The 16,273-nt window shown below is 35.1% G+C and overlaps 1 protein-coding gene across 3 annotated transcripts in view; it reads right to left on the reverse strand.

Moving 5' to 3' along the window:
* Positions 1-4,227: 4,227 nt before the first annotated feature.
* Positions 4,228-16,273, reverse strand: part of LOC117115738 (serine/threonine-protein kinase Chk2-like) — a 16,569-nt gene continuing 4,523 nt past the window's right edge. For all 3 annotated transcript variants that reach the window (XM_033259670.1, XM_033259667.1, XM_033259677.1), the window contains exons 5-12: positions 15,851-15,916; positions 15,436-15,523; positions 14,148-14,262; positions 13,716-13,769; positions 11,700-12,115; positions 10,924-11,039; positions 10,137-10,300; positions 4,228-7,350 (exon numbers count right to left, since the gene is read on the reverse strand). In XM_033259670.1, coding sequence (XP_033115561.1) covers positions 7,261-7,350; positions 10,137-10,300; positions 10,924-11,039; positions 11,700-12,115; positions 13,716-13,769; positions 14,148-14,262; positions 15,436-15,523; positions 15,851-15,916 — 1,109 coding nt within the window. In that variant the 3' untranslated portion in view covers positions 4,228-7,260. The remainder of the gene's footprint in view (positions 7,351-10,136; positions 10,301-10,923; positions 11,040-11,699; positions 12,116-13,715; positions 13,770-14,147; positions 14,263-15,435; positions 15,524-15,850; positions 15,917-16,273) is intronic.

Raw genomic sequence — 16,273 nt, forward strand, 5'->3', positions numbered from 1 at the left:
TGCATGAGCTTGATGCTTAGCAACACGTCATTTCCGGTTTTATTTTTTTTGTTGAGGGCGTCCTTGAAAGGATTTGATTGCTAGTTTAATAGACAAAATTAATGGACAAAGTAGCTAATACTGATGAAGCAATTATTCACTTTCGGTTCACGCCTATAAGGATACTTTAGCTACTGAATTTATTACAGTAAACAAAGACATTGAATAAGATGAGAAGAAATACATAATTCCATTTTATATTTATTTTTAAACATTGAAATCAAGTTGGGATATATGTATACATTTTATTATATACTGTATACATGTACATTCAGCATAAATCAATATACTCTACCTGATTTTAACCCTCAAAATTATATATAGGCCTATTATTATCTTACATGTCTATATTCTTTACAAAAAAACGAGTTATTTTCTCTGTTATTAAGATAAACATTAGTAGCAATAATACAATATTAATACACATAGGCCTACAGCCTGTAAGAAATAACAGATTTTTGCCGAGGAAAATATTTAAACAATAAAATAATTATAAACATTATATAAAACATTAAAACATTCTATTTTAATTAATTTTATATCCCGAATTTTTGCAGGAAACTTGGTGAGTGACAACATTTTTGGCTATCAATCAATAATTGGTAAGTTCTGTCGCCCTTGTACGATCGAGTCCGGACATTCTTTCCTGATATTTGTAGATTCTTTGTCTACCTCCTGGAATAGAAAAATATTGAGAAAAAAATTTAGAGACAGAGAAAGAATTATTACGGAGTATCAAAACATAATATATAAATAACAATTAGTGAGCACTCCAACATGAATATTATCCTATTCAGTTATCGCAATATATAGACAATGCTTTCATACCACCACGGAATGAATGAGGATTATTAAATACACGGTATTTGGTAGGCCTAGTAGATCGCAACAGTTTGAAAAATTATGTTAGCATTCGATTGTCATGGTTAGATAAAACGTATAAAAGTGTACCATTCGATAGAAATGAATAGTATACAGATTCATAAATACAGTATATTCAAACAATAAACATAATACTATAACTATATCTTCATACAAACATTTGTCATGATATAATATTTATTGACTGATTGCTTAACCTGCAGAAGCAAGATGAAAAAATGAATTGTGATTAAGAAAATATATATTAATGAGCATCAGGATCGCCCGTTAGGCAGGAGCCCAGCTTATTTCCAATGGGGTCCATTTTAAAGATATACTGACATGAGCTGAAAGATGAAACGTTTCATTCCATGGATAATTAAATAATTATATTTAAGTAAGTTTACAATTAAATATCTAAATGATAAAATTGTTGCGATCAGTTAATAATACCAGTGCTATATTCTTATATATACATAGACACTTAAATTGGCTGATGGTGTAAATTTAAGGATTTTTGTAGTAAAATGTCCGTAAATCAGAAAAAAATGAGACAAATGTCGACAGTGGTGCAATAATTTTGAACGGGGTCTGAATCAAGGGGCTACTTAGAGCCTCGGTTAGGGTCTCGAAATACCCATGGGGTGGGGTTCATGGGGAAACATTTTACGGTTCAGGATCGCCCATGTGCTTTTTGACCACAATTGGATTGGCTATGGAAATTAATTTGTTTGGATTGACAAATTAATTTTTGTCGTGAAGTTGCACGATGGTTGGGGAGGGGGGTGAGTCGTCTCCGGCCATTCTAGAACATAGAGCATGGAGGTGCCATAATCAAATCCATTTGTTAAAGTCCCACCCTGGACTCCCATCTATTTCGAATCTCTGGATCCGCCACTGGTAGCTTGATATCGACATCATGGAGGTACACATCCATGAAAATCACTTTCGCTGTCCTTTGAAAATAATATAAAAATATTTTTGTAGGGCTATAACAAATTTTAATTATTCATGATTGAAAGTTGTGCACCAGATAATGACAAGATTCTTGATTTCATATAATGTTAATTAAAAACACAGACAGTAGCGGCGCTACGGGAGGGGGGGGGGGGGAGGCACACGGAAGAGGCATTCTCCCAGAAAATTTTCTTTCCCCCAAAAAAAAAAAAAAAAAAAAAAAAATAACACTGTTTATTATCATTGGATGTTGTAAAACAATGAAAAAATGCCATTGATCACAGTATTCTTTCTCATAGAAATTATGATCAATAGATAAGATAAAGAAAAGGAAAAATATTTCAAGGGTTAGGAAGTGAAGTAAATAAAGTCATGAATGAAACTGAATAATACAGAATAAAACTCACTTTTTTTGGAGGGGGTGGTGGGGATCTCTCCGTTTTCACCTGTGCAGCATTCTCTTTAATTGTCTTTTTTGTGTCTGTCTCTGACAGAACCACAAAAAAATGATGACATTTTTCACACTTAACGAACCGTGTTGATGCTGGAAAAATAAGTATGAAAATATCATACATGCGCAGATTTTTAAACAAATATAAGTAACCTACAAGACTAAGACCATCTTACGCAGTAATTCAAGCCCGTAGCCTGCATCTACATAAGAGGTTCGGAGCATTGTGTTAAGGGACATCACTTAAGAGCCAAATGGGGTTCAGTGGCTTATAGCTGTCTCTTATACACATCTAGATGTGTATAAGAGACAGATACATATATACATATAGTTTTTAATCCACCATGCGCTTGTTGAAGTACGCTTCAACTCTTTTCATTGTCAATCCTTAACTTTAGTAATTAAGATGATTTTGAAAATGTTTAGAGGTATAGGCCTACATATAAAATAACAATTAACTACTGTATTATACACTTTTGGGGGTGGGAGCCGGCAAAACTTATAGTATAGTGGCTAAGTCGGCCCTAATTACTTGCAATCAAAATTCATACCCTTTTAAAGTGAGGGACATTCATTTTTGTAAAGTATGCTTGTGCTATTTCCCTGCAGAGGAGTCATTTTTTCAACCATGGTGGAGCTGAGATGGGTAGGATGAACTAACTGTTGTGTCTGCCCCTTGTTGGGGAGGGGTAGAAAGACTACAGGTTTGCCACCTATTTCTGGGCATCCAGAGGTGTCATATTTCCAAAACTTGCTCCACTCAATTCCAACCATGGTGGAGCTGTGGTGGTATAGACTCTAATTTCATGCTAACTTGAAATGTTTTGGCTTCCCCTTCAGGGGAGGGGTACTGCTCTACTAGTTAGAAGCTGCTATTTACAGGCATTCAGAGGTGCCAAAAATGTTGCTCAAAAACCATGGTGGGCCTATTTAGGCTCAAAGGTATGATTCAAGTGACATTTGCAAACATGAATAGTGTTTTTGTATTCCGTAGGTGTTACAGACCACAAAGCAACCTGAAAATTGCGGGGTCGAAAAATCGTCCGATTTCGACAAAAACTGTGAGCCCTTACACTTACAGAGGACCAAACCCGGTCCTCGAATCACTTGTGCTGCATTGTGCTGGATTTGCGTGTACAACGCGTTTCCTGATTTTCTGTAAAGCTCCTCGGATGGCGGGAAAATTTGAATATGTGTCACAACACGTTACGCGCTTTTGTGGGTTGCACAAATACATAGCGCCCTCTATGCATAAAACGTTGAGCCAAAGATCTTATAAACACAAGATAGCGTTCTCCGCGATATCTGCGTGCAAAATCTGTAATAACGCAGTGTACGATGCCCTCTTGCAAAAATGAAAACTTTTAAACTTTGACTGCTTTGACCACCACACCACGTACACCGCGCAAATTTACCTTTACGTGTAACAATTAGAAGCTTCGATTTACAATTAAGGAACAATAACGTACTTGTTAACGAACTTTGGCGTAACGCAAACACCTTATCTCAGATCTATGGCAACAACTAGGATGCCCTCTCCCAAAAATGATTACTTTCTGCTGCCAAATTGACACTTCTATTTGTTACGCGTAAATCGCGGAGAACGCTATCTTGTGTTATAAGATCTTTGGTTGAGCACGTGTGTGGCGTTGTCCATGGCATAACCCTGAGCGTATTTTATGGTTCTCGGCATACTTTGCTGGTCCTCGGTCGGTCCTCTGATGACTGTTTTTAGTCAGGGTCCTCTGGACATAACGTTTACAGGTATGTGTGTGTGTATAAACATATGTATTTTTGGTACACTAATTAAGAATTTTGAATGAAGTGAGCTGAATGTAGGGAAGAGATGCAGGGACAACACCACTGCAAAATAACATTCACTCACACAGGAAAAGAGACACATTTAAACTACAATAATATCGCATGTGAATACAAATGCTCTTTAATTTAAAAGGAAAGACAATATCTTTCCTAAATCTGTACAATGCACAATCTTTTGTATTGGCTCAGCATATTTTCCAATGACAAAGAAACTAGCAATCTTATAATTATTTACACATTTATAGAAATATTTAAGCTTGAAAACTATTTACACTTCTTAAAGCAGCTAACTGTTCAGAGGGGCGGATCAAGAATTTTTCAAAATGGGGGCACAACCTATTCAGAATAGAAAAGTGAGAGCGTTAATTTCCATATATGCCTTGAAATTTTAAAATTTAGTGGCAAAATGGGGGAGGGGAAGCCCCCCTGTTGGATCCGCCCCTGGCTCATTAACACACTGTCAGAAAACTACAGGTTCAGAGATATTAGGTAGCTTTCGATTTGCACAAGATGCTAGAATGGATTCACTCATGCATGATGACCGTCTTACGTTCTCTACATAACGTAGATTTGGCTAAATAGCATCATAGAATCCATGCGACCACGAGAGATCAATGTTCTTGCTTGCGCATATGACTTTACGTAACGTCATTACGTTCTACATCCTAACGTCGTCATGTAATCGAAAGCTTGCTAATAGCAAAAGAAATGTGACAAGAAGTTCGAAAGGAACAGATTTGGAGTATTACAAGGAGAGCAGCTAATTGATCTAAATCACATTTGATCGTCTGAGTATTAATTAATATATGGCAGCCAAGATCACTAATTTCAAAAGTAAATTAAATCATTAGTCCATGATCGACAGGAACAATACAAATCATTCTCAGTATTGCTAAATAATATTCAATCAAGTGATTGTAATGAAATGACAATTGTACAAATTCAGTATGAAATGACTTGTCTTCAATGAATAGGCTCGCATTATTTAAGACAGTCGAGAATGTATGGAGTATAAAATTTGTAATGATTAATAGAGAATCTAAAATCTTTACATTTTAACCAGAAATCTATTGTAGTATGCAAGTGATGCCAAGTAATGAAAAATCAAAGCTGTGATCCAACCACATTTTAAAGTTCCTTGAGTACTTCTTATGATATTTCTTAAATCAATAATTTCAAAATTATAAGTAATCATTTGTCCATGATCAACATGAATGATGAGAATTGTCAGCACTATTGACAACTGATAATAAATCAGTCATCACAATGATTTTGAAATCATAAAAATGTAATAAAACAAATCAAGCAAGCAAGAAATAACAAAAAAAGATAAATATCAAAGCATGAGCAATCTAATTTAAAATGTAAATCATAAATTGTATTAGATCACTATAATCACAACGGAATATAATTCATGATTTACATAAAATTCAAGATTAAAACCTTCAAAAGTTGTGTCATCTTCTTAATGGACTGTGTATCCAAGTAAGCCCAAAATGTATACTTAGTTGCTAAGGGAAAGAACCACAAAATGATTTTTAAACATGGTTAAGTATTTGGAAACAGGTACATATTCCTGGCCCTGCCTGTTTAAATATCACAAACTTGTTGGTCGGTTAAAGGTCCATTACCTGGCTTTGTATGTCCTTTATAAAATGGCAGTGTACTTGTCTATCAGAAAAATAAAAGACTGCAATAACAAATACTGTTCTGTATTCAAAACTTAAAATTATAAGTACCATACTCGTGCGAATAAGCGCCGGGCCACCTAAAATATTTTTGGCTCTTTTTGATGGGCTCTTATTCAAACGGGGCGCTTATGAAAACAGAGTGGAAATTAAGGGAGCGCTTATGGAAATAGATGAAAATTGAAGGGGTGCTTATGGGAAATTGGAAAATTGAAGGGGCACTATGCTTAATCGAAGATAAACGAATGGTTTTGGTGAAGAAAAGGTAATCATTGAGAGAACATGACTCATGACAAGAATGTTGGGGGTATTTACACAACAGCACATGAAATTAGTGGTGGTGTTGGTGGTAGTGTGATAAGAGTACTGGCCATCTGCCAATTCAGATTAGCAGGATCATTGCAGAGTTTCTTGTTTAGATACGAGAGTGATGAGGTCAGTTTATTTTTGTTGACTGAAAATGGCCATACAGTATTTTAATTTTTAGATATTAAATACTGTAGTTCTAAATCCAAAAAGCCTAGCAATAAAACAAGAACAGGATTCTAAAGATGCATCAAAACTGAAAACTATGTTAAACTTAATGGAGACTGATAGACCGACAAATGGACAGATGGACTGACAATGCTAAATTAGCTGCAAATATTGGATGCAGAAAATTAAGTTGGTGATGTACTGTATTGTATGTAATTGAGGGGGGAGCTTATTCAAACAGGGCACTTATTCGTGCAAGTATGGTACTGTAAAAAAAAAAAATTAAAAATAAAATGAGAGGTTTCCCGAAGATAGAGGGAAGATAGTAGGCTAGTCTCCACGTCACCGAGGGGGCTATAGATTTCACTGTTCCCTGAATCTAGAGCAGTCAATATTTGCTTTATACACTTCATACATAGATTTTATGAGCACTAAAAAAGTAATGAAAGGAGTACCCAGCAAGTAGGCCTTGGCTAGGCATTAATTGATGGTACTAGCTGATCCGCTATGACCTCGTCGTAGAGGTCAGTCTCCTTTATTCTCTTTGCGTGTGTGAGAGTACATCGTGATAGGCAAAAAAAGCACTATCATTTAATAATATGATAGTAATTTTTTTCCCCGGGAATTTATTCAACTATCATTCAAAAGATGGTTGAAGTTATTACCCACTTTTAACCAATCAGATGCCTGTAATCTATATATGTGTTACATAATAACAATTGTAACATGTGCGCTATATAAATCATATTTATTATTATCTATTATTCACTGTCATAGCTCATATACTGCCTTATGCCATCAGCAATTAATAAAATTCAAGGTAAAAGTAGTAACAGTAACCACAGAATTAAATGATGATGATTTGTTCTTTCTTTAATATTATATCTAAGACCTTTTATTAACTCTGAGACATTCTAATAATTCTGAGATCATATATTAATTCTGTGATTGGCTGGTACACCATATAATTTACATTATATCTGTAGAATCAGATGTCCCACTACTTGATCTTGAGAATTTCCTTCCCCCATCGTTCTCCTCTTCCCTTGGCCTTTTCTTCTGAAAGTAACAAAGAACAAGGAAGTATGATTAAGATATGACCATTATGCTGATATATAGGTTTGCCTTGCCAAAAACCACCATCAGTAACAAAAACAAGAAGATTATTTTTTAATATATTCTTATTCTCTACATTACAAGCTTTCAAATAATAGGTCATTTAGGTCCGATATACAAATTATTCCCAAGGACAGAAATGGGTTTGGAAAAACTATGTATTACAAACGCGTCTAGGAAAGCGATCATCTAATTATCATGTCTCATGAATATTAATAAGCTAAGCTAATATTTCTGTTTAACATGTTTGCCATTGTTTCTATTGTTTTCGATGACAAACGGGTCAGTGTCGTTTGGAGCGGTCCCTGGTTGAACTAGTGTTTTCGTACAATTTCAAATACTGAACAAGTTTTATTTTGAAATGAACCAAGTATACTTTACAAAGATTAAACACTGCATAGTCCTAATAGTATATTTCTAGACCCGTTGTTTGTAGGCCCTAGTTAAGAGGTAAATGATGATGACAGCACATAGTGTATTGCTATTTGGTCCATCGGACCGACATATCTTCATTTAGCAGCCTACCTGAGGAGCTGACGACAAACGCAAATATTATCTCTGCACACATCATCAACTCCCTGCACACATACATGCCAAATATCATTCATTAAACCATAGAGAAAATAGATGTTCTATTTCTATTTTAAAGCTAGGCAAAATATATATTCAGTGCCTAGGCCTAGGCAACTACTGTACTGTAGGCCTACTATTATATTGGGTACCTCGTGCGTGGATGATCAGCGCAGAGTACACAACATCACGTGACAAATGTCTTTGAGCGCCGCTCCGGACAAAAGTAGGTCAGTTCACATGCTAACAATATGACGTTCCCATGGAGTGCCTGATGCCAGTATTTAAAATTAAGTATAGGCCTATAGGTTTGCTTATAGTTTTATTCTTTAGTCTTGTATGTATAAATCTTGCTTTGTATTTTATATAATTTATGTGGGAAAGCTTGTGTGTTAAATAATAATATTGAAAAAGCATTCAATGGTAAATGCCGCTACCATCGTTTCTACAGATCGAATAGCGGGCAGAATATTAGCAGGTAATAGGCCAACAAATACAGTAAATAATATAGTACGTTGGAAGCTATTTTCATTGTATATAAATTAAGGTAAAATAAATAGTAGACCTATATGTTTCAAAATGAAAGTATTTTGAAGGAAATAAACATTTACACTGTTTGATCGCCACATGATTTTATTAAACTTGTTAATGATCTCGCCTAGCTGTTTTCCATTTCAACTTTAAAATGGAATAAACAGCTCGAACGACAAGCTTCAAAACAGTATTTCACAGATGTGCTTAGAGAGCTTGTCATAAAACAATAGGAAACGTGTTTGACCCATTTATGTTGTTGGGGATAATTTGTAGATCGCGCCTTACTGAAATTAACTTACTACAGTAACATCTCCCAATCACGTACCCCTCTGTCCGAACAGGGTTCGTAAATGAGAAAATTCATAATTCAGAGAGTTCAAATTTTCAGCATCTCGGTGAGGTGAAGGTAGGCCTAGTCTACAAAGTACAGTACAGGGCAAGGTAAGCCTGTCTTGGGAGAGAAATTTTGTCACGAAATGTGACTTTCTGCAACAAAATAATACCTTACAAAAGCCAAAATTACCTGTGACTCACTGTGAAGTATTCATTTGAAGTGATTTCCAAATGAAAACATGACCATACAATGGCCAAAACGAATGTTATAATTCTTTTCATAAAGATTGCGAATCCCTGCAAATGGCTCCCCTAATGATCATAAAGTGAGATTTGCTGTACAGTATGCCTGAACAAGCATGCTTTCCTTCTTAGCTGATGTAACAATTTCAATTATTTCTGAAGACTTTTAAATACATTTTAAAGTGTTTTTGTAGTTAAAAACGAGCGTTCATAATGACGTCACCGCTGCAAATTCGGTTCGTAAAATCGAGACTTTGTAAAAGGGAGGTTCGTAATTGGGAGATGTCACTGTATTGCCAAAGTTATGAGTAGATATATTATGGGCTCTCTGTATTAAAATATACAATACTGCAACATTCATATGCTAATTATTCAGTATAACATTTATCAACATAACGCTGGTGTGCATAGTTGTCTTTAATGCAATTCAGAAGCCTCACCACCTTTACTGACCAACTAGCATTGCCAAAAGCTTTCGGCAATAGTCTGTAGCGATATCAAGGAAAACTGAGCTTTCGATATTATACAATGTATTAATAAAAAAAACCTACTGGTGTTGCATTTGGCGGCGGCATTCCATTTGTGGCAATGCCCATTAACTTGCAGGCCTTCTCTTTCATTATCTTGTCATCAAGCCAGGGATGGTCAAGGACTTGGTTTATCGTCAGACGCCTCTTCGGATCTACTGTCATCAGTTTTTTTATAAGATCGATTGCTGGCAAAGAAAACAATATTCTGATTAAAACTCTGCTTTGTAAAAGGGAGGTTCGTAATTGGGAGATGTCACTGTATTGCCAAAGTTATGAGTAGATATATTATGGGCTCTCTGTATTAAAATATACAATACTGCAACATTCGTATGCTAATTATTCAGTATAACATTTATCAAAATAACGCTGGTGTGCATAATTGTCTCTGATGCAATTCAAAAGCCTCACCACCTTTACTGACCAACTAGCATTGCCAAAAGCTTTCGGCAATAGTCTGTAGCGATTTCAAGGAAAACTGAGCTTTCGATATTATACAATGTATTAATAAAAAAAACCTACTGGTGTTGCATTTGGCGGCGGCATTCCATTTGTGGCAATGCCCATTAACTTGCAGGCCTTCTCTTTCATTATCTTGTCATCAAGCCAGGGATGGTCAAGGACTTGGTTTATCGTCAGACGCCTCTTCGGATCTACTGTCATCAGTTTTTTTATAAGATCGATTGCTGGCAAAGAAAACAATATTCTGATTAAAAATCCATTCGTGAGTGAAGACCAATAATAATAAGGGTATGTCAGGACTGTGTTATCATAACCACCACCATCGTTATTATCTTCATCATCACCCTCATCATCATAAAGGAATGGTGGTGCTTAAAAAAAAAACATGTTTAAAGCAAAGACCTAAATTATCTTTGCATGTCAAGGACATGTCTATCTTCTAAGCCAATTCAAGTGTGAACTGAAAATTAAATAATATACATATGAATATACATAAATTGAACATACAAATGAATAATATTTATTTAATTTTTATTGGTGTAAATATAATATAGTTATTGCAGGTTATGTGATAGAAATGTGTATATAACATTATTTTTTATTGATTTTTAATTTATTCTTTATTTATAAATTTTCTAATGCTAGTCCCTGTTTCCCCCATCGCTTGGAAAGCCACTAAAAAAAGTAATTTATTTTACTTTTTGGCAAACAAGCCTGCTCTTGGAGGAAACATAACTGTTAGATTGTCTTTTATCTATTTTTTTAAAGGTATAAACAAGGTAAAATAAATGAAATGAAAAAAAGTTTCCCAAGTTTTGTTATATTTATTACCAAGGCCATGACTTACCTTCCTTTGACACATCTGACCAATATTTATTTGGAAAGCTGTAATGACCCCTGGTAATTTGCTGATGCAACGTCATTACTTTTATTTGTTCTGAAAATGGAGGGTAACCGCTTAAGCTGTAAAAAAAAAAAAAAAAAAAAATTTAACTCTTTCATTATGATTTATAAAAAACTGAATGCTACCAGCCATTCACTGGTGTGAAGAGATCAAACTGTTTACATTTTAACATTAATTGCAGGATTATTAATATCCCTAATATAAAAATACTAAAATACATCTCCTTAAATTCATAAAATTGAGGGAAGTGCTCTAGTAAAATGTGAACTTTTGTGACATTAGTTACTTATATATTTAGCTAGATGATTATATAACCTTTATTTTGGTCCTTGGATCAGTTTCCTAGGTAGAGTACACCTTGAGTAAGATTTTTTTCAAATTCTGAAGTCTAAAGACATACTTTAAAAAGTAAAATGAAAATTGCCTCTAAAGATAAACAACTAATAAACTTTGTATTGGTTTTCCTATCAATTCTGAAAAACAGCTTTACAAAAAATGTGCCTCAAAAACACCTTTACCTCATGTAACCTAACTCAGAACTTTTGCTACCATGAAATATACATATTAAACTTATCAGAAATATTGAAACCCTATTTTTGTCGAAGTATCACTTCAGATATATTTTCTTGAATATCTCAAATTGACCTGGCGTACCATAAGACTCATTTTTTTCACGACAACTCACAAATGTTATTTGGTTACTGGAAAAAATATCTTACCATATAAATAAAATTACACCCAGACTCCATAGGTCAACAGCTTTGCTGTAGCCTCCCATACCAGCTGTCTTCAAAATCTCAGGAGCCAGGTAAGTCGGAGTGCCGCACAGGGTCTTCATAAATGAGTTCTCGCCGACAAACTTTGAGAGACCAAAATCTGTGACTTTTATTAAGGCGTCATCTTCCTCGGAGGACAAGAGGATATTCTCTGGCTTCAGGTCTCTATGTGTAATGCCTTTGTCATGCAGGTATTTACAGGCAGTAACCATTTGGAAAAACAGGAGTTTGGAGTGGCTTTCGGTGAGTTTACCCTTGCTGGTTATCTTATCAAATAACTCTCCTCCTTCGACAAGCTCAAGAATAATAAACAGCACGTCTGGTGTGTCAAAAACGTCTTCAATCTTTATAATACACGGCTAAATGATAGGGAGGGATAAGACACAAACATGGTCAGAAAAGAAGCCAACTTCAATATTAAATCATATGTGAAAGGCATATTACATGGTAAGTATATGGTATGCACTCAGACTTCTCAATGTAGTAAAATGAACTTCAGCAACCATGTCTTCAAATATCAGTAGTAAATACAAAATTTCCGTAGTCTTGAGTGCAAATATGGGTTGCTTAAATTTAAAAAAGGTACAGGATAATAACAGCTGTGGAATTTTAAAGAAATGGGACAGGATAAAGATTTACGGGCCACTTTTAGTTTTCACAATAATTTATCAGTAATCTGATGAGTTGTCTAGAAACAATGTAACCAAATATCCTGATGGAAAAGTCATTTGTTCTGGACTTTAAACCTATTTATTTATGGGTCTAGGCCTATGATAATTTCTGTAGTATTTTTGTTTATTTCCGTACGTCCGTAATTAGGCAAATATTTCTGTAGCAACTACATTCCGTAGCACTTGAGAAGTCTGTGCACTTGCCCTAAAATGCCACAACAATAAACCATGACTAAACAATTTACTGCATATTAATATTCTGGGTTTTATATACCAAAAGCCCGAATCAAAAGTGCTCCAAAAAATATTGGCCTGGAAATCATTGAATTGAATCATATAAATACAGGTATGGTACTCTAGTGGTCACTGTATACAGAATAAATCATACGCAATGACCACACTCCCCATCCCACCCTATGGTTAGTTGGGGGTAGGGGTATGAAATAACCTGTAAATAGGCATAGGCTGACTCATTCAACAACTTTCTTTCCCCCAAGGTTCACATTATGTCCAATCAGTTGCCATGAGGAAGACTTTCGTCTTTCCACGACGACAGGGGCTGTATAGACCCGGGTAACCCCTACTCTTCTCAAAAAATGTACAGGGTTCTTTAAAGTGCACACAAGTTCAAGAAAGGAGATTTGGTGCAGCAGTTTTCATTTCAGGTTGTGAACCTCGTTGTAGAGGGTTCAAACCACGCGCTGACCATTCTCGACCGGCCATGCTTAGTTACCGCAGCTTGCACTACTGACTGGTTGTGATGTGGCTCTCGCTATGTTTCAGCCCTAGGTTTGAGTATTTCATGGTTAATAAAATAAAATAAAATAAATATAAATATTGTTGCCGCCTCTCATCAATATTTATGGTAATGTCAGGCCTGATATACCAAGATATACAAAAAGAAAAGAAGTTAATTGTGTACACGGGTCCTTATCCGAGAAGAATTGTTCCACCTCCAGAACCATAGATGAGCATGCTGTTCGAACCAGCACTGATATCATGGCTGTAGGTTTTGGCACCCTGCCTTACCGCTTGGCCAATCCACTCGCCAGGTATGATAACAAAGACATTGATTGCAATGCATCAACCAATTCTACCCTGCAAATATCATAATCACTTTCAAGTTTCTGATACAATTCATCAGACTATGTGCTAGGACCCAATCATATGATAAAGCTCAGTTCATTTTAAACAGATGAATTGTAAAAAGTGGTTGGTTGGTTGGTTGTGGAAAACCTTGTTTACAGATGACATATTTTTTCAACAAATCAAAAACAAATCAACTTACATGTTCCAATGACTTCAAAATATCTACTTCGTCCATAACTTTCTTGCCCATATCCTAGAAATTAAATGGTATACCAGTTATAGTTATACTGGGTTAAGATGTGAATCTGTACTATATAGTGGGGAACAATATGTGCAACAACTATAAGAAAAACAACAAAAACAAGAACAAGTCACGAAGAAGTACAAGTAATCGTGACAATAATTAAAAGTAATACCAATAAATTTACTGGTTTTTAAACAAACGTCAAAATGTAGTTAGATTTATATAGCTTGATGGGCTGGTTCGTACAGTAACTTCAATGTAAACCAACAGTTCTCTATTGTCTATAGTCATTGAACTTAAAGCAAAAAATATGTAAATATATAAACATACATAAACCTTGTACACCATGTGCCCTGTTTATACCCAAGGACTAGTGACCTGACTTACTTTTAATACTGTTCCTCCGGTACTGAATGTTTTCTTCTCTATTATTTTCACTGCAACTCGTTTTGGCTGACTACCCTCATTTTCAAAAGCAAGACGAACCTCTCCACATGCACCTCTGATTGCAAAACATGCAAATATGGGCATTATTAACACAACGGTAATATACATACTATCACTTTTCAGTAACGCTCCGGGTGGTTTGCCAACATGATAACGTTACGATGTCATATTACACCAAACTATGGGTAAATGTACTGTAATTGTCACATAATATTTGATAAATTGCACATATCATTAGCTTGTATGTTTTATACATTTGTCAATACAGTAACATCTCCCAATTACATACCCCTCCATCCAAACAGAGTTTCAAAACAAAGAAATTTCTTAATCCAGAGAGAGCGAGATTTTATAGCATCTCAGTGGTGAGGGTGGGTCCAGGCCTGCTACATAGTACAGGGCTAGGTAGGCCTAAGCCTTGCCATGGGAGCAAATGTTTGTCACAAAATATGACTTGGATTTTACTGTTTTCTGCAACAGAAAACTGTACAGAAGCTAAAATTATCTGTACTTACTGTGAAGTATTCATTTAAAGCAATTTATGAATGAAAACATGACCATCATTTATAGCAAAAAATGAGTGTTAGTATTATTTTCTTAAAGATCATGAATCTGGTGTCAATTTATTGGTTTAAATTTATCCATTCTTAGCTTATGTAACATTTTTTTTTCATAATTGGGAGATGTTACTATAATACAATAAGAACAATTTGTATATATAAATATTTATGTTCCATAGAAAATTAAAAATCTTTAGATTCTTGCAATTTAATTGGTTGATTATATGTCACATTGGATGAAATATATTAAAGCAAGGTTGTATCAATGAAAAAGTACATTGCACCAATGTCATCACTATTTGTTAATAGTACCATTTGCAGATTGCGCTATGCAATTTTCGTTTCACTTAATGAACCGCATCGCTGTGTGAGAATTTTTTTTTCTCATTATTATTCAAGGTTTATTCCAAAATGTATCATCCAGTTAAAAACTGAATTCCAACAAATAGTTACAATTTACATGTATAAAACATTATAAATAATTATGTATACACACAACACTTTTGTCATGTCAAGAGGCGTACCATTTAATCCCCCTTTGTCATCATCAAGATATACAATCCAATTGCACTCATAATATTTGTTTACATACCAGCTGCTTCTATGACAGGGGGATGCTACAAGTTTTAAGAAAATTATTTGAACCCAAAAGTTATATTTTGACAAACCTGCCAATAGTTCTGGATAAAGTGTACTTCTTTTTCATCTCTTCTGGCATGCATAGAGACTCCTGGGATGTGTCCATGAAGACATAAGCTATGGGGAATAAACAAGGCAGATCAAAACACCAAAAATACATGCCATGTAAAAGAATCAAGCAGTAATCGTGAGAGATAAAATAACAGATTTCGCTGACTTTTAGGTGGCATTTTAATTTTTAAATGATTCTCAATTTTTTCATCAAACGTCACAGCACCATGACCTATGCAGTGGTGTAACAAAGAGGACTGCGGTCCCTAGCATCATCGGGCACTATTACGCTGATGGATGGTCTGGGTAGAGCACAAACATGGGGCAAATCCTCGTCCATTGCCGTCTTTGTTATTTAGAAGTTGTTACATTAACAGCTTGAAGAAAGATTACCTTTATTCTTTGCAACGGAGAGAGAAATAAGATCATTGTTCTTTAGCACACGCTTGTTTGATTTTCCTGTGAATCAAATACCACAGATTTTAGTGGAAAGATATTGAAAAGCAGAATTAAAACAGTGTACAATAATTGATGTACAAGTGAAATAATATCATACAAATGTTTATTATCAGCAGTGGTAGCGGATTAATAGTAGTGGAGATCTAGCCTGGTGGTTAAGATTCTTGCCTTCTAATCCTGGGGTCCTGAGTTCAAATCCTGCAACAGCACAGAATTTTTCTCATGGCTAAAAACATCTCCACTCCCTAATACTTCTAACAAAACACAGCTGATAAAGCATCACATTAGCTAGGTTCACATTCAGAATTTAACGTGATCTAGTGGATCATGATCAAGCCAGTCATTTTATGTGAACCA

Source organism: Anneissia japonica, unplaced genomic scaffold (genome assembly GCF_011630105.1).
Source record: "Anneissia japonica isolate Jap-2015-1 unplaced genomic scaffold, ASM1163010v1 scaffold199_len4679917_cov187, whole genome shotgun sequence".
In the NCBI taxonomy this organism is placed as follows: Eukaryota; Metazoa; Echinodermata; class Crinoidea; order Comatulida; family Comatulidae; genus Anneissia; species Anneissia japonica.